The sequence below is a fragment of the Pseudorasbora parva genome, chromosome 16 (assembly GCF_024679245.1).
Source record: "Pseudorasbora parva isolate DD20220531a chromosome 16, ASM2467924v1, whole genome shotgun sequence".
In the NCBI taxonomy this organism is placed as follows: Eukaryota; Metazoa; Chordata; class Actinopteri; order Cypriniformes; family Gobionidae; genus Pseudorasbora; species Pseudorasbora parva.
The window spans coordinates 26,401,931-26,421,607 of record NC_090187.1 but is presented as its reverse complement, the minus strand read 5'-3'; the positions used below and the strand labels follow the sequence as shown (position 1 = coordinate 26,421,607).

The 19,677-nt window shown below is 43.3% G+C and overlaps 1 protein-coding gene across 12 annotated transcripts in view; it reads left to right on the top strand.

Annotated features, from left to right (window-relative positions):
- frmd4a (FERM domain containing 4A) overlaps positions 1 to 19,677 on the top strand; it is a 199,341-nt gene that overhangs the window by 155,029 nt on the left and 24,635 nt on the right. For all 12 annotated transcript variants that reach the window (XM_067420098.1, XM_067420099.1, XM_067420097.1 and 9 more), the window contains exons 3-11: positions 1,014 to 1,108; positions 1,911 to 2,003; positions 6,269 to 6,353; positions 7,586 to 7,642; positions 8,071 to 8,093; positions 9,772 to 9,855; positions 10,272 to 10,337; positions 18,507 to 18,564; positions 18,803 to 18,889. In XM_067420098.1, the coding sequence (XP_067276199.1) occupies positions 1,014 to 1,108; positions 1,911 to 2,003; positions 6,269 to 6,353; positions 7,586 to 7,642; positions 8,071 to 8,093; positions 9,772 to 9,855; positions 10,272 to 10,337; positions 18,507 to 18,564; positions 18,803 to 18,889 (648 nt within the window). The remainder of the gene's footprint in view (positions 1 to 1,013; positions 1,109 to 1,910; positions 2,004 to 6,268; positions 6,354 to 7,585; positions 7,643 to 8,070; positions 8,094 to 9,771; positions 9,856 to 10,271; positions 10,338 to 18,506; positions 18,565 to 18,802; positions 18,890 to 19,677) is intronic.

The window sequence follows — 19,677 nt, the reverse complement described above, 5'->3', positions numbered from 1 at the left end:
ACACTGAATTTATCAAAAGTGACAGTAAAGACATTTATAATGTTACATAAGATTTATATTTCAAATAAATGGTGTTCTTTTGAACTTTCTAATCATTAAATAATTCTACAAAAATTCACAGAATTCACAGAAATATTAAGCCACACAAAAGTTTTCAATATTGATAATAATAAATGTTTCTTGAGCAGCAAATCATCATATTAGAATGATTTCTGAAGGATTATCTGACTGAAGGCTGGAGTAATAATGCTGAAAATTCAGCTTTGCATCACAGGAATAAATGCCAATTTTAAAATATATTAAAATAGAAAACAGTAATACACTAATAAATTGTAATTATGACATTAACAAGTCATGAGTATACTGTTGTCAATGTCACATGGTTTTGGAAAGGGAAGTTAAATGCTTTCTACTCATAAATGGTTGTGTGTTGATGTTGGTAGGTTGGTAAACTGTACAGAGATATCACAGGACGCCAGTGATTTCAGTGTCAACCCTAAAAGCCAGTGACACACCCATGGTTTACCACACACTGGCTCTGACACACACTCATTTACACACAGGGAAAGCCCCTAGCTTGCAGAATCATAGACAGCGTGACAACTGGTGTGTCTCTCGGTTTTTCAGAATGTTCTGGGTGTGTGTCAGTGCCAAGTCAAAAACCTCTGCATGAGCATGAGATTTTATAGATTGTTTTTTGCAGAAAATCAAGTTCTGTTCAAGATGCAAAACACACAGACTGCAGACAGAGTCAGCATGGAATTGCAGAGTCACTGCAGTGCATCAATACTCATCAGAATACGACACACACAGCCTGCCAACTTGCTGACCGTGTGTGTGTGTGTGTGTGTGTGTGTGTGTGTGTGTGTGTGTGTGTGTGTGTGTGTGTGTGTGTGTGTGTGTGTGTGTGTGTGTATCTGGATGTTTTTGTCTTTGTGTGTAATGTATTCTGAATGATAAGATCTCTTTCGTGATGAAACCTAACTTTTTTTTTCTTTTTCTGTCTCTCTCAGCCCAAGCTAATGGCGAAGGATCTTCTGGACTTGGTGGCGTCCCATTTCAACCTGAAGGAGAAGGAATATTTTGGAATCTCCTATGTAGATGAAACGTACGTATACCCAACACATCCCATAAAATACTACACCTGCCTCTAACCTATAAGAAAAGACTGTCAGATTAAGGTGTAGCTATGAATAGTTCAGCTCTCTGTAAATGAGTGAGCATGCTGTGATAATGCCACAGGAGATGATTGGCTTCTTCACTTTCTGTGACAAGCAGCTTTTCATTTAGTCTTACACAGTGTGACCTACCGCTGTGCAATATTTGTTAGACATATCTTCGTATGATTTCTTTAAGACACACATGCACACTCGGGCAGCATCACGTCTGTTGTCACTGCTAGTGTGCTTGGGGGAATGTGTTATATGTAGTTTCCAAAGATTTTGAAATGTTGTCTGGTGACCTTTGATCCGCCTGCTGATCCTTCCCAACAACGGGTTGACAGTTTGCAGTCGCCAAGGACAACATGCAAATAGACAAATGGATTTGTCAGAAACAAGTGCACACACAGTGTGAGTTAAAATTTTCCTATACAAATACAATTTAAAACACATTGTGCTTGTCAGTAGTACAGGCTAAGACTAGCATCAGTATTATATATACAGTATATATATATATTTCTATATATCAATGTAATACTTTCCTACTTTTGTTTTTGTCATCACTGACTAACTTATGCATGAAAATGTGCGTGATGACATCTTGAACATAAAACCCCCCTCTTGTGGCTCATTTTTCGTAGGTTTTATGATGTTATGCGGTACAATGAATGAGACATTGTAAGATGTTGCAAGACTTTTCCGGTTGCTGTTACAGATACTATCAGTCTTTTCTCCTGGGCTGTGTTTTAGGGGTCATTTCAGCTGGTTGCAGTTAGATCGCCGTGTGCTGGAACACGAGTTTCCCAAGAAATCTGGACCCATTGTGCTTTACTTCTGTGTAAGGTAAGTACAATGGCAAAAAAACACAATAAATGTGTTTCAAAATCTCATGAGCTGCATTTTTAAGCATCAAATTGATTAGTTGAATGTGCCTGCAAATTATCAACAATGCATTAAAATGAATACAAATCTATATTGTCCTCAAATGTTAATGTGGAAGAGGACAAATGGGTTTAAGAATTCGAGTAAGTCTGACAAGGGCTAAATTGTGATGGCTAGATGACTGGGTCAGAGCATCTCCAAAACTGCAGCTTGGGTGTTCCCAGTCAGCAGTGGTCAATATCTATCAAAAGTGGTCCAAGGAAGTAACTGGTGAACCAGAGAACGGGTCATGGGCGGCCAAGGCTCATTGATGCACGTGAGGAACGAAGGCTTGCTCGCATAGTCCTATCAAACAGACAAGCTACTGTAGTTCAAATTGCTCAAGAATTTAATGCTGGTTTTTGATAGAAATGTGTCAGAATACACAGTGCATTGGCATTTGTTGCTTATGGGGCTGCATAACTGCTGACCAGTCAGGGTGCCCATGCTGACCTCTGTCCACCTCTAAAACCGCCAACAGTGGGTACATGAGCATCAGAACTGGACCACGGAGCAATGGAAGAAGGTGGCCTGGTCTGATGAGTCACGTTTTCTTTTTCATCACGTGGATGGCGTCCAAATTCCCCAGATCTCAATTATGTATACACACATCATTTATTACAATTCCTTGATTAATTATTAATAATGCACGTGTGTGTGTGTGTGTGTGTGTGTGTGTGTGTGTCTGTGTGTGTGTGTGTGTGTGTGTGTGTGTGTGTGTGTGTGTGTGTGTGTGTGTGTGTGTGTGTGTGTGTGTGTGTGTGTGTGTGTGTGTGTGTGCGCGCGTGTGCACGCATATACAGGGCTCTAAATGAACCCTTTTAAGGTCATTCACTTGTCCGAGTAAAAAATTTGCTTGTCCAGAAAAAAAAGTGTAAATATAATTTATTCTAAAGCAGTATCTCATCAGTGTTCAGTCAGCTTTGACATATTTAAATCTGCATATTTATGATAGTTTTACCTTTTAAAAAGGGCATTTTCCCCTAATCTTTTAAAATATAAGCTCAAAGGGGTGATGAATTGAGAAATCAACTTTCCCTTGAGCTTTTTATATATAAAAGGTCATGGATATATACAGGGTATCCCCGGGGTCTTGAAAAGTCTTAAAAGGTGATAAATCAATTTTGGGAAAATTAAGACCCTTATAAAGTATTAAAAAGTCTTATCACGGCTTTATAAAGTCTTAAATTTTGAAAGTATTTTGTTCAAGCTTTGTCAAAAGAGTTTGACTCCAAAAAGTATTTATGAATATATTTATTTTCATCCCCATAAGTATAAAAAAACAACAGGGCACTCAGTCTGAGATCGGCTCGGAGCGCGCGCGGCAGGGATGGAAATTAACACCGCCACCAGCCAAATGCGGCTGATTTAGAGTTGTGGCGGGTAAACTCGCTTCACCTACTGAGCTGTTTCACCTCTTTGTAAACTTTGTTCAATGCATGCCAGTGCTGCCGTATGTGCGCATATAACCAGTCGTTTTCTCCGTCATCACTCGCGTGAAGACGCGCTGTGAGACTCGCATTATTGTAGAGCTTGTAGTATTAATTTTCACATGCAGTTACACATTGTCAGTTAAAAACTAAAAAGTGGCTGGTAAAAACATTAAGTGGTAGACTTAAGAAAAAGTTAATTTCCATCCCTGGCGAGCGCTGTCTACGGGTGACGTCATGTATTTTGTGAAATGCGCAGTTAGGTAATGTGTCGCCCTCCATACGTCGCGAAACAGATATGCAATATAAGCGATACAAAATTGGCCTACAATAGAGATTTTAAGTCTACATTTGACTACAACTGTTTATTAAAGGTTTGTTGCCGATTAGAACTTGGTGCGATGATGAGGTCTTAAAATATTTTGAGAAGGTCTTTAAAAAGTCTTAAAAAGGTCTTGAAATTAACTTCAGGATTCCTGCATATACCCTGATATAAGGATATCCTGTAAGTTTCAGAGCTGAAAACTTCCTTGTTAGTCAAAGAAAAGCTTTTATAGACACCAGGCCCAGAAAACGATTGTGTGCTTTATCCTGACGTAATTGAGTGACGAAACACACCTCTACAGAATAATAAGCCTGTCTAATTCAATAGCCCACAGGGGCTACTTTCAAAACAATCCCTTCCTCATGTGAAAAAAAAAACAATATTGAACTGTCATATAAAATCAGTGTCACATTTTCAATTGTGGTGGTGTTCAGGAAAACAGCACTTTTGGTCGTGTAAGTTATAATCATAAGTTATAAATATAAAAACTATTTTTTGTGGAGCTGCACTCACGTATTTCCATTTCTCCTCAACCTCAACAGCACAACCTTGTCACCATCAGTATATTATATTAGTATTCACTATTAGTCGCCACTTACACTTGAATAAATGCATAATCTCTATTGCATTTTGGTAATTCCCTTGTTCTTTTTTGTTAGTGATGTTTTAATCAGGCTAGGCTACTTTATATATATAATATAATATACTGATATATATATATATATATATATATATATATATATATATATATATATATATATTGTTCTCAATACATAAAAAAAAAATCACAGTCACATATTAAAAAAAAACACTTAACACGTTCAGAGTGAATTGGTATCACCACTTCTGTCTGAGTATTTTTGTATTGGGGGGGGGGGGGGGTCTGTTTGTTTATTCTTTCAAATTAGCGGGGTCAGTAAACCAGTTATAGAGAACTTAGCCAATCAGAATCCACCGTTCCTTTCATTAACACCCCAGCAATTTGAGCACCATGGCAACAGCAGAGCGTTAATCAGACTGTGTTTGAATTGCAGAGCATGAGCAGATATCTGCTGGGAGGGTTGATTCGTTTAGATTTTAATTGCATCTGCCTCGAAATATGACCAATACAAAGAGTGGCTAGTATATTTATTGCTAGTGTGTTTGTATGACTGTGTGTGCAAATCTGTTTTCTTCCTCACAGTATTTTACCGTGTAAGTCGCAATCAGCACACAGTCATACATCACCACACTCGCTGTGGGCGGATGCTGGTTTATTGCTGTCAAGCTCAGCATTAAAATAGCTCAGCATTTTACCCATTTGTTGGGACCCATTTGGATTGCTTTTCTTTCTTTCAGTCTATTCCATTTGCATCACTTTGCTTTTCTGGGTCACATACAGACACAAACACTTGCACGCATGCAAAACACATGCATGCATTTTGCTTTAATAGCTGCGTGTAGAGTTGTACGTCTTTTGCTTGAGCATGTCAGTGCAGTTTAAATTGGAGTGGAGGCCAAGTTTTAATGCATGCATGATGTCCTGTGTGTGTGTGTGTGTGTGTGTGTGTGTGTGTGTGTGTGTGTGTGTGTGTGTGTGTGTGTGTGTGTGTGTGTGTGTGTGTGTGTGTGTGTGTGTGTGTGTGTGTGTTATCCTTTCTGCTCGTGATTGGGCTATTGATTGGAGAGAGCTAAAGTCTTTGATGCGTGTAAGACTGTCTCACTCACATCTCAAATTAAACCAGCTGTCAATACGGTTTTAATCACTTTCATCTCTCTCACTTTCACTCATTTTCTGTCTCTTTCTCTCTCTAAAACACTTTCTTCACTGCCAGTTACTTCTTTACACAGCCATCGATTCAAAGCATGTCTTCATGTATCATGTGTCATAGAGTTCATTTTAAGTTCATTGTGTGCCTCAGTGTATGTTCATGGTCATATCATTTTACATGCATCTGTACATATATCTATTTATGTGTGTGTCTGTGTAACAGTCCATGTGTGAATGTCAGCTTAAGCCTACAGCTGAAATTAAAATGTCAAGCTGAGGCTGCATATTTATTTATGCTGATTTTGAGACAATTACTTGTGTATTTGTTTGTCGTTGTAGTTTCTTTTACCTTGAATCTTACTGCTAAATGAAGCTTGTACAGTGGAAATTGTTTTCTTTTTGTGTTTTTTTGAGAGGGATGGAGACAACAAGAGGATATAGCGAGTGTTTATGATGCCCTCTAGTGATTGGTCTTTGAATCTGTGTACATAATAAATAGTTTGTTTCAATGAGTTTATTGAATGACCTACTAAAGTGGAATCAGAATTGGTTACTCGTACTAAACCATTTTTTCAGTGATTTTTTTCAACCATTCAGTGCTAATCTTAATATGTAAATTGTTATTGTAACTACTGTTTTTAAACTTTAGCCATTTGTGATGTTTGTATTTTCTTTTCAACAGGTTCTACATTGAAAGTATCTCTTACCTTAAGGACAATGCCACAATAGAGCTGTTCTTCCTCAATGCCAAGTCCTGCATCTATAAGGTAAGCTGTTGTCAACTGTTCTGCCACTTGAGGGCAGTATTAGCTTCCACCCCTTTGGTTAAAATGCATACCTTTGTTACCTTTATCTGTTCTCATGGTGCATCTAAGCCATAAATGCCATGTAACAAATCGCTCTGGAGCTGCAGAAAATGACATCATGGGAACACTGAATGGCTGATGGCACTATAAAAACATGCACATTACCAAGCTTTTCTCTACCGACTATCCTTCAGGCAACAGACAGCATAAAAAAGTCAATTTCACGATATACACATATATGTAATTTATGTATGTACTGTATGTATGTAAAGTAAAAAAAAAAAAAAATGAAATTAATACTTTTATTCAGCAAGAATGAGTTGAATTAGAGATTACTGTTGCAAAAATCTAAATGTTGTTCCTAAAAAAACTATATATCATGGTTTCCACAAAAATAAAAGTAAAAGTTTTGATTTTTAAATTTTTAAATAAAATTATTGAGCATGATTTCAGGATCATGTGACAATAAAGACTTTTTATTGATTTTTAATGACTGCTGAAAATTCTGCACTAAATTACATTTTAAAATATACCAACTTTAATTGCAACAATATTTCACAATATTACATTTTTCAATGCATTTATTATCAAATAAAAAAGCAGCCTTGGTGAAAATAAGAGCCTTCGTGCTGCATTCTTCCAAAAACATTCCGTATTTGTGAATGAGTCATTGGTCACATACCACACACACACTCCCACCATGAGCTCATTGCACACATTACACACTTTACTTTACTTTACTTTACGTTACTTTAGTGTGTGTGTGTGTGTGTGTGTGTGTGTGTGTGTGTGTGTGTGTGTGTGTGTGTGTGTGTGTGTGTGTGTGTGTGTGTGTGTGTGTTTGTGTGTGTGTGTGTGTGTGTGTGTGTGTGTGTGGCATTCCTGAAATTTTTGTGTTCGGTAAAGGTAATGAATCGCTTTGTTTGTCTTGGTCATTTAAGTAATAAAGACCCCCTACACTTCAATCACCCCCCCATCTAAAAAAAAAAAACATGTTTGGATGTGGCTTTTTGTCCTGCTATTGATTACACAGGAAATAGCTGGAGTGATTTAGATAGACCCTTCGGTGATAAGTCAGCAGATCAGGTCATTAAAAAAAGAGAGAGATAAGATAAGAGACAGATTAATGGAGATGTCCTGTCTGCTGTGATCCTGAACCTAACCCTCTCTTTCTTTTTTCTCTGTGTCTCCAGGAGCTCATAGAGGTGGACAGCGAGGTGGTGTTTGAACTGGCCTCCTACATCTTACAGGTAAGATCACGTTGGACTGTTTATCATTTCATGCACCTTCATGAACCTTGCTCTGAACTTTTAAGAAGTTCAATACGTCTCAAACACACGTGTGTAAGCATTATAGAGTCATATTCAGGTCACTACAGTATTTCAGCATGACAGGGTGCTTTATTTTAAATCTAAAACAGGATTTTTACTTTGTACTGTAAGTTAATCATATGAGGGAAGTACTTTAGAGAAATATGGTTTTCCTTTATGATGTGTATGTGTGATCCAGGTGTAGTATCAGGTATGTTCTGTGGGTTTGACCTTTCAGAGGATTCAGTCCAGATGGCTGTGACTACAACCCCCACTGAGACACACATGCACCGTTCTGTGTATCAGAGGATACAATCTTTCCAAGACTCATTATTGATTCTAAAATATGTCATTTTTTTCTCCCACAGGAAGCTAAAGGAGACTTCACGAGGTAAGAGGCTTTTTGAAAGAATGAATCACCTTCCATTGACCCCTTTAACATGCACACACTATCAAAGTTTCTATCAGTGTGTCATTGCAGAGGGAAAGCAGATCCAATTTGTGGCATATATCAAACTCTCCTTCCCACATAAGCACATGCACACGATTCAAGAGAGAGAATGAGAGAGATATGGGGGTGTGAACCCTGGGAACGGAGACAGAGGGGAGGAAATGGAATGCAGAGGATAAACAGTGTTAAATTACACACACTAACCCCTGGCTCTCTTCATTACAAACACACACAGTCTTTAAACACTTTCTACACACAGTATCTCAACTACAAATCTGTCACATGTGCATCCTTCCAGCTTTACTGTGTCTGATAGTTTTCTTCAACTCTATTTCCTATTACACTTCCTCTCAACCTCTCCATCGTTCTGTGTTTGGAGTGGCACACTACCATACTGCTCTAATTTTTGCAGTATGTAGCTTATTCGTGTGCACAGTATGCACATTTTGTATCCGTGGAATACCGTGATAGTCTAATAACTTTGCCACGTTTAGCACATTGTGAGTGATAATAAACAACTCAATTGTACATTTTTAAATTTGTAAATCTCAATCAGATGTGATTTTAATATCTAAATCACCACTTTTCAACATGTTTACATAAATTAGTTGAAAATATAGATTATAACTAGTCATGTGAAAATAATTATTATTTATGTACACAATTAATACTAAAATTCCTTTACATCTGTATTTATTTTCTGTAATTACATTCATAATTACACTGACACTTTCCTTACACCTAACCCAGCAGCATAACCTGGCCAGCAGCCATATCACCCTGTAGCCCAAGACTGGTTTCCCGCAGAAGCAAAGTAGGCCTGGGCCTGAGCCTGGTCAGTACCTGAATGGGAGACCAATTGGGGAAACTAGGCTGCTGCTGGTAGAGGTGTTAGTGAGGCCAGCAGGGAGTGATCACCCTTTGGTCTGTGTGGGTCCTAGCACCCCAGTATAGTGATATGGATATGACACTATGCTGTCAAAGAAAAAAAGAAAAAATAACCTTCTTTTGGATGAGACGTTAAACCAAGGTCCTCTGTGGTCATTAAAATCCCTGGATGTCCTTCGAAAAAGAGTAGGGGTAACCCTGGCATCCTGGCCAAATATGCCCATTGGCCTCTGTCCATCATGGCCTCCTAATAATACTCATAATACAGATTGGCTCCATCACTCTGTCTCCTCTCCACCAATCAGCTGGTGTGTGGTGGGCGTTCTGGTGCAATATGGCTGCCGTTGCATCATCCAGGGGGATGCTGCACATTGGTGGTGGTTGAGGAGATTCCCCCCTTCCATGTAAAGTGCTTTGAGTACCCAGAAAAGCACTATATGAATGTAACAAATTATTAATGAATTAACCTTACCCTTAAAACTACCTATACCACCACACCTGTATATAAATATCAATACAATATGAACACAATAAGTGCATTGTAAGTATTGTACATAGTAGTTAATGCCCCCTAATATAAAGTGTGACCTTATTGTCTATTTCCTGTCTTTTATTCTTCTTTCTCTTCAGTATTTACCACAGCCTTCTCTGCTGTTCTGTGATTCTGATTGGCTGATTCTTTGCCCTGTTAGGTGGTTCTGTTTCTGAGCATTTTGTGTTATTTTTACAGTAATGATGCTACTAGAGCTGATCTGAAGAAACTGCCAGCACTGCCTACACAAGCACTGAAGGAGCACCCTTCACTCGCATATTGGTGAGAGACACACACAGCTGTCAGCTGATAATGAAGAGGTATTAACAAGATGTATTCACTCTGTGTTCTCAGAGCACCATGGGAAAGGATTCCCTTGAATAATTCGCTAACATAATTGACCTCAAATTCTATTTGATGCGAACGAAGTGTTTCACAGATGCTGCCAGAGACGTGCAAACTCACTCACACATTCATATTGAGCATGCCGTGTACTTCCTGTTCTAAGAATGAACTTATCTTTTTCATGGTGTTGCGTTTCATTGGCTGTGTCTCTGTACATCTGTAAGCTTTCACTCTTGTCCGTTTCTTCTTCACTCTTCGGTTCCTGTGGAATTAAAATAGTTTGACAAACACATTCTTATGAACATTGTCATCTGTTGCTTCTAATGTGTGTGTGTATGTGTGTTGTGTTGCAGTGAGGACCGGGTCATTGAGCACTATAAGAAGCTAAGCGGACAGTCCAGAGGCCAGGCTATCGTCAAGTAAGACTGCAGGAAAGAATGTTATGTCCAAAATGTTTCACTAAGTTTGACGATAGGGCTGCACGATATAGGAAAAAACGTACATTGCGATATTTAGTTTTTCTGCAATACAGTATATATTGCGATATAAAAACAATTTCACCAGATGATTTGAATAGCTCTATTTGAAAACAGTCAATCATTCTAGAAGAATTGGGGTGATTTTGTAGGGGAGTGAATCTGCATTGAAAATAATAAACAAATTACAAGCATAGATAAATACAGTAGAAGGACCATTGGTGACACAAACAGCTGCGGGTACATTACACTGATGTCTGGACCCAAATGCACAGACCGAGTATAACTGACACACATCCGTTTCCTTTCTCAACTGTTTACAACGAATAACCGACTGTGTTTACGAGGGTACCCGCCGAGAAGGGCATTTTGACTTAATTTTGAATGCACGTGTCCTGACTCCTGTATAAGCTCAAAAGACCGTTCGCAAAGACTCGTTCCCTTTAGTTACTTACTGTTGCTATGTCCAACGACATGGTGATCTCACACCACACATCACGTTCTCACGCAGGGAAAAATACATTGCGGAGCAAAGAGTACACAAAAACGTTCAAATTTTGACATTTTTTAAAAATTTAAACAATAAATACCATTTTGTGGGTCTTTAATGTGTCTTAACAAATCGCTGCAGTTAAAGGGTTAGTTCACCCAAAAATGAAAATTATTTCATTAATTACTCACCCTCATGTCGTTGGACACCCGTAACACCTTCGTTCATCTTCGGAACACAAATGAAGATATTTTTGTTGAAAGCTGATGGCTGAGAAAGGCTTCAGAAAGGCCTCCATTGGCATTCAGTATATTTCCCCTGACCCACTCACAAGACCCATAAAAGGCACTAAAGGCATCATAACAAAGTCCATCTCACTACTGTGGCTGTACAATAATTTTACAATGCGACGAAAATAGTTATTGTGCGCACAGAAATCAAAATAATGACTTTATCCACCAAGTTATTTACGTGAACTCGACGCATGCGCGAGAATATGACGCAGCTCCACTGTTCGAATACGTCTCAGGTTACGTATGTAACCCTAGTTCCCTGAGGGAACGAGACGCTGCGTCGAAACGCTGTGAGAACGCCTCTGCGTTAATGCGTCGTGAAGCGCCTGTAGAACCATTCCATCGGAAAAAAGATCGATCGTCGGCGTGATGACGTCATCGACCGGAAGCTATAAAACGTCCGTGAAAACAAACAGGAACTAACTTCTGATAAAGCCTGAAGTAAGTGATCACGGACACGCCGGGAGTATGGCAGAGCGACGCAGCGTCTCGTTCCCTCAGGGAACTAGGGTTACATACGTAACCTGAGACGTTCCCTTTCGGGGAACTCGAGCTGCGTCGAAACGCTGTGAGAACGCTTATACCCACATCGCCATAGGACCAAGTGTCTCGTATGTGTGAAGCCGAAGCGCACACGGTTACGAGAGTACCTGTGCCCCTACTGTAGATGCCAGGTCTAGTTCGTAGAACCTGACGAAGGTAGAAGGAGACGACCAACCGGCCGCGTTGCAGATATCATGGAGGGAAGCCCCCGACAAGAGTGCTTTAGAAGCAGCCATACCCCTGGTTGAGTGCGCCCGGACAGCCAGTGGAGATGGCTGCCCGGTAGCTTCATAAGCAAGTGAGATGGCCTCGACCACCCACTTGCTCATCCTCTGCTTGGATACTGGGGCCCCCTTCTTAGGGGGTCCAAAGCAAACAAACAATTGTTCGGATTTTCTCCACAGGGCAGCTCTGTGGACATAAGTATCCAGTGCCCTCACAGGACACAGCAGATTTAACCTTTCCTGGTCTGACGTCATAAATGGAGGAGGACAGAAGGCTTGTAGAGTGATGGGGCCCCGTGGGCTCGTAGGAACCTTGGGGACATAACCCGGCCTGGGATGTAGAAATGCTTTCACCATCCCTGGCGCAAACTCTAGACATGAGGGCCCTACTGACAGGGACTGAATATCTCCTATCCTTTTAAGAGATGAAATGGCCAAAAGGAAGATGGTTTTTAGGGTGAGGAACTTATCCGAAACCTCCTCCAGAGGTTCGAACGGAGGTCCGGACAAGCCCCTCAGAACAATGGCCAAGTCCCATGCCGGGACCCTCGAGTGCATAACTGGCCTCAACCTTAAAGTGCCACGAAGGAAGCGTGTAATTAGAGGGTGTCTTCCCAAAGACACTCCACTGCAAGGGACGTGGAAGGCACCCAAGGCCGCCACGTACACCTTAAGTGTGGAGGGGGTCAACCCTGCCGAGAACCTCTCCTGCAGGAACTCCAGCACTGTACCAACCGGGCAGTTAACTGGGTCCCACTGGCGTTCTCTGCACCATGCTGAGAAAAGTCTCCATTTCAAAGCGTACAGCTTCCTTGTGGACGGAGCTCTGGAGTGTAGGATGGTCTCTACGACCTCGGCCGAGAGACCTTCCTCTATGAGCCTAGCCCCCTCAGAGGCCAGGCCCACAGTTTCCACATCTCTGGGCGTGGGTGCAGGAATCTCCCGCCCGCCTGAGAGAGTAGATCCCTCCTGGTCGGAATCTCCATCGGAGAGCCTTCCAGGAGAGATATCAGGTCCGAAAACCATACTCAAGTCGGCCAGTTCGGAGCCACTAGAAGTACCTGGGCCCCGTCCCGGCGTACCCTCTCCAGAACTCCTGGAAGCAGGACAATCGGGGGGAAGGCGTACAGAGGCAGCCTCGGCCACTCCTGTACCATGGCATCCAGCCCCAGAGGGGCCGGATGGGTCAGAGAAAACCACTGCGGGCAGTGAGAATTCTCCGCCGAAGCGAACAGGTCTATCTCTGCTTTCCCATAAACCTTCCAGAGGAGCTCCACCACCTCTGGGTGGAGTCTCCATTCCCCGGGCCTCGGCCCCTGTCTCGACAGGCTGTCTGCTTCCTGATTCAGGGCCCCCGGGATATACACTGCCCTGATTGACAGCAATTTCCCTTGGGCCCACAGGAGGATCCGATGTGCCAATTTGTCCAACGGACGAGACTTCAGACCCCCCTGGTGGTTTATATAGGCCACCACGGACGTGTTGTCTGTTCTGACTAGTACATGGTGGCCCCTGAGGTCGGGCAGGAACTGTTTCAATGCAAGAAACACTGCGAGCATCTCTAGCCGATTTATGTGCCAGTGCCGCTGATGTTCCTGCCATAGACCCTGGGACGAGCGACCACTCATGGTCGCCCCCCAGCCCGTGAGAGAGGCGTCTGTCGTTAGCATTACGCGACGAACATGAGCCCCCAACACGGGACCCTGAGATAGAAACCCCGGGTTTTTCCACATGACCAGAGCACGTAGGCATCGCCGCGTGACTTTGATCGTGCGGAGCGGATTTCCCCTCGGGGAGAACCCTTTTGTTTTGAGCCACCACTGCAGTGGCCTCATGTACAGTAGGCCAAAAGGTATCACGTTGGACGCTGCTGCCATGAGACCTAACAGTTTCTGGAACTGTTTCACAGTGACGGCTCGGCCTAGCTTCTGTTCTTTGGCGGCTGCCAGGATCGATGCTATGCGTGTTGGCGATAATTGCGCCCGCATAATTACCGAATCCCAGTTCACACCTAGAAAAGTGGTTCTCTGAGCCGGAGAAAGCACACTCTTCTTGGCGTTCAGCCTCAACCCCAGCTTCGACATATGGGCGAGAACAGCATCTCGATGCTGAACCGCCATCTGCTCTGTATTCGCTAGAATCAGCCAGTCGTCGATATAGTTCAGTATGCGGATGCCCTGAAGACGCAGCGGCGCCAGAGCTGCATCCACACACTTGGTGAACGTGCGGGGTGACAGTGCTAGACCGAAGGGAAGTACACGATATTGGTATGCCTCTCCCCCGAAGGCAAACCTCAGGAACTTCCTGTGATGTGGAAGGATGGAGACATGAAAATACGCATCTTTGAGGTCTATGGTGACAAACCAATCCTCCGATTTGACCTGCGCTACAATCTGTCTGAGTGTAAGCATCTTGAATTTGAGCTTGGCCACCGAGCGATTCAATAGCCGCAGATCTAATATCGGGCGTAAGCCCCCATCCTTCTTGGGCACGATGAAGTAACGGCTGTAAAAGCCAGACTCCCTGCTGGGAGGGGGAACCCTCTCTATAGCCCCTTTTTGCAGGAGTGTCTCTACTTCCTGTGCCATTACCAGAGCCTGCTCCGGGCCCACCTCTGTAGGTAGGACACCGCAGAAAGGAGGTGGCCGACTTCTGAATTGAATAGCGTACCCCCTTTCTATTATCTGCAAGACCCAACGAGATATGTTTGATAGACGTTTCCACTCGTCTAGAAAATCTACTAAGGGAACCAGCCTCTCGAGGCTGGCCTCTGGTGTATTTTGAGCAACAAGCACAGTGCCCTGAAGCGGCGGACCGGCAGGGAACGACTGACTTGACTGCTCGGGGGCCCCCCGAAGGGGGTGCGGACCACCCTCGGGTGGCCCGCGGAGACCGACTGCGCCCCGGCATTGCGGCGGGGTTGGCAGCGCGGCCCCCCGAGGGTGCCGTAGGGAAACGGGTACCGTTAGCAGGGGTAAACACCGTTTCCCTACGGGGGGAACCACCCTCAGCGTCCTGACGCTTCTGGCGTCAGGAACGCTTCGACGAGGCCTTCTTGGCGATCAGGACTGTCCGCAGATCAGCCCTGCCCCTCGAAGGCCTCGTCTGAGAGCGCCGCCCCTCGTCCCCACGCTGAGGGGGAGCTCGGGCAGCGACGCTCTGCTTCTGTGAAGCCCTGTGTGAAGAGCTCGTACTCGGTTTGGGCTGCTTGGTGGTATCAGCAGCAGCCCCAGGGACCTGGACTCGGAGAGGGAGGAACTGCTTGAGCGCCGCAGCTTGCTTTTTCGACTCCTGGAACCTCTCGGTGACAGTATGGACTGCGTCACCGAAGAGGCCTCCAGGAGAAAGCGGCGCATCAAGCAGAAAGGCTTTCTCCCTCTCCTTGATATCTGTGGGGTTCAACCATAGGTGCCTCTCCGTAGCCACCAATGCTGCCATGGAGCGGCCAACACATCTGGCCGTCTCCTTGGTGGCCCGGAGAGCTAGATCGGCTGAAGATCTTAATTCAGCTACAATATCTCCCCCCACAGCATCACTACCGTCCAGATCCCTCAGCAGGTCAGCCTGGTATGCCTGCACGATAGCCATCGTGTGCAGGCATGCAGCCGCTTGACCCGCTGCCGAGTACGCTTTACCCACCAACGCCGACGTTGTTTTCAATGGTCTGGTGGGTAAAGTCGGGGCCTTAAGGGACGATGCCGATGAAGGTGAGAGATGGCTCGCAAGCGTCTCTTCAACCTTTGGCATCGCCCCATAACCGTACTGTCTCAGCCCGCTGATGTTGCTATAGACTGAAGTCTGCGGGCTGAAGACACGATATGATGCCGGTCTCTTCCACGATCTTGCCACCTCGGTGTGCAAGTCGTGGAAGAACGGCAGGCCCCGTCGCTGAGGTTCTGAAGCGCGAGATGGCAGGAAGCGTTCGTCTAGCTTGCTATGACGTTTTCTTCCTGCCTCAGATCTTTCAGTGGGCCAGTCGATGTTTAATCTGGCCACTGCTCGCGTCAAAACCTCAACTAGCTCTTCACTAGCAGGGGACTGAAGTGGCGAATCTTCAGTATCGATACTTTCAACGTCCACCTCCTCAGAGCTGGACAGATGAAGTACCGGCGACTCTCTCGGGGGGGAAGAAACCGCCATGCGTGCTTCCATGCCCCGAGAAGAGCCGCTGGATGGAGCAGGTGAGGGCAGAGATAAGGCAGCGCCCGTCTCTAACCCCTCTGCAACATCCAATTGTGAACCCCACGACTGCAGCCTCCGCTCTGCCTCGGCAGCAGCGGGACCAGAGACGCGGGGAACACGAGCCGAGGCACCCTCCTCGAAGAGTGCCCGGCGGGAGCGCAGCGTTCTTAATGGTAAACGCTCACAGTGCTCACAAGCAGCCCCCTCGAGGGCTGCCTGGGCATGCTGCGCTCCCAAGCATGCAACACAGAGAAGATGTGTGTCCCCGCCCGTGATGTAGCGTGGGCAGGGAGGAACACACTTTCTGAAATTGCTGCTCTCACTCGCCATTTCTATCTATTTTATTTTCTCTTTTCTCTGTTAATATATGAAATATTTAACAAAAAGGGTGGAAAATCTCTGATAATAGACAGACAAAAACACCAAATAGACAGACAGGTTCACACAGATCGCTTGCTGAAGGCTCAGAAGCTAGTTCCTGTTTGTTTTCACGGACGTTTTATAGCTTCCGGTCGATGACGTCATCACGCCGACGATCGATCTTTTTTCCGATGGAATGGTTCTACAGGCGCTTCACGACGCATTAACGCAGAGGCGTTCTCACAGCGTTTCGACGCAGCTCGAGTTCCCCGAAAGGGAACATGACCCGGAAGAGGAGGAGCGCCGCTATCGCGTGAGTTCCAGGTGAGTTCATGTCAGAGACCTACATAGAAGACTTGGCGGATAAAGTCATTATTTTGATTTTTTTTTGCGCACAAAATCTATTCTCGTCGCTAAAATTATTGTACAGCCACTGTAGTGAGATGGACTTTGTAATGACGCCTTTAGTGTGTGTCCTTGTGAGTGGGTCAGTGGAAATATACTGAATGCCAATGGAGGCCTTTCTGAAGCCTTTCTCAGCCATCAGCTTTCAACAATAATATCTTCATTTGTGTTCCGAAGATGAATAAAGGTGTTACGGGTGTCCAACAACATGAGGGTGAGTAATTAATGAAATAATTTTCATTTTTGGGTGAAATAACCCTTTAAAGTCAAGTCACCTTTATTTACATAGCGCTTTTTACAATGCCGATTGATTCAAAGCAGCTTCACAATATTAGACAGGAAAATAATGCAACAGAATTTGATTCAGCTGTACAGCCGCTCTGGACAAAACAGTGATGTCATCCAACTCAGTTCAATTATCATATAGTGACAATGCGGGCAGATCAGTAATTTAGTTGAATATTTATTTTATTATTTAGTGTTCCCACTAAATTATTTAACTATTCACAAGCTTTTCACAAGCAGCTAAAGCTGCTCATGAACTGATCATCTCTTCCTTCTGGTTAATTGATAGCAGCAAAGAAACATGAATGAACACCAGAAGAAATGCTCTTTCAACCACGGAAAGACTGTACACACCGTTTTCCCCCGACGTTAATCTACTCACTCTCCTGTCAGACAAAACTGCAGATTCTGTGTTGTGATAGATCAGATCACCTGTCAATCAAACTCGCTGCGAAGGGTGAATTTAGTGTTCACAAGCTGTGTGAGCGGCTCTGTGTATGCGCACAGAAAACAGTGCGTGGCTTACTCTTGCGCTTGATGCCGGACTGGATTTAAAAACACATGCAAATTATAAACTTTCACTCTAGAACGGTTACACTTTCAATTAATTCAGAAATAACATGCAGTCTGAGCCGGGGTGCAGCTGGCCTGAAAGGACACTTGACATAGCACATCCAGTGATGTGACTATAGCGGATGTCAAGTATGTGCGGATGCGCACATCACGATATCGATGCAAAAACAACATCTCGTGCAGCCCTATTTGATGACCAGAAAGGGTCCAAATGCTTTTCATCTTAAAGGGGTAGTTCACCCAAAAAATTTAATTCTGTCATTTTTCATTTGTTTTATTTCATTCCAAAAATTACTTTCTTACTTCAGTGGAATACAAAAAAACCCATTGTGAAAAAGTCAATAGCAACACAAACCTCAAATATCAGCATTTTTGGTAACAGGGTGTGCAAGAATGAGATTTGATGTTTTGAAATCCATTGACTTTCATTATAGTTATTTTTGTGTTTCATAGAAGAAAGCAAGCAATATATATATATATATTTACCTATCATCTTTAACTATACCTTCTTTTATTTTATACTCAGTTTTATACTTAGTGAAATGTGGTGCTTGGAAACTCTGGAAACTTGTTTTGTGTTCTTTTGATTCAATATCTAATGCAATGCCATTCATGAATTTAAGTGTGCCTAAAGTATCAAAATCCTTTTTCTACTTCCGAGATCCACTCACACGTGTTTGCTGCTAATGTAAATTGTTTTCATATGGAACATACATAACAATACTGTCAATGATTTCTTCTTTCTTCTCTCTCACAGTTATATGAGTGTAGTGGAGTCACTGCCCACATATGGAGTGCATTATTACGCTGTTAAGGTGGGTCTGTCTGCTCAGAGGGGAAATTTATAAGCACAGCCGTCAGTCCACACACACACACACACACACACATATGTTCTCATGACCTGTATTATCGGCACTTTACTTGAGTGTTAAAGGATGCTTAAGACACAGTGTGTTTAAGATAATCATGCTGTCATCAGTCATGAGCTGACATTTCTCATTGTACCACCATGTGTATTAATGCTCTCTTTTTCTCTCTCTTGAACGCTCTCAGGATAAGCAAGGTATCCCATGGTGGCTAGGTTTGAGTTATAAAGGCATTTTTCAATATGACTACCAGGACAAAGTCAAACCTAGAAAGGTAAGACTGCCTTCCCTCTGTGGACTTACAACAGTTTGACTTATGTTTGTCCTCTCTTCACATCTCTTCATCTCCATTATCACATAATGTTTTTTTCTCCCCTGATATTAATTAGTAGTACTTGGCTTTGCATAATTTGTCCTGCAGCATTTGTGCTACAGACCTGAACAATATCTTAACTTGTTGAGGAGAGGTGTCCCATTACTTTTCTACACAATCAGACTTGCAATTGCCACTTGTTAAGCAATAAAATGAACAAAATTAGTATTTTTTGACTTAGGCAACCACCAGTCAGTCTGTGATGATGCTCTTTGTTTCTTCATGAGGGAGAGAAAAAAAACTCCTCTTCTTCTTTAAAACTCTCAGCTTTGCAGAAAATCCAGTGGATGTAAGCAGTTGCCCTGCCGCTGTGTTTTGGAACTTAGTGTGAGCTTCCTCAAGTGTTTGATTGTGAATATGTGTTCATCACCTGGTCACCTTTGCTTAACCTCATGACGTCAGCCAACTTCTGACACTCGGGTGTGGTGACCTCAGAGAGGTCATGACCTCTGGCAGTCTGACCCCATATAGGTTTTTTTTGTTGTTGTAACTTTAGACAGAGATTCTCAAACTTCCAGACAGGCAATCAGTGACACCCAGTAACTGAATTGCTGCAAATTTGTCTCAAGAATCGCCTGCTGCCAGAACAACTTTACTTCAGGTGTGCATCCCGCTGGCTTTGGTTTTCCATTCTCACAGCGCACACCCGTGTTTAAATTCTCTCCAAAGGACAGGCAAAAACTTCAGCC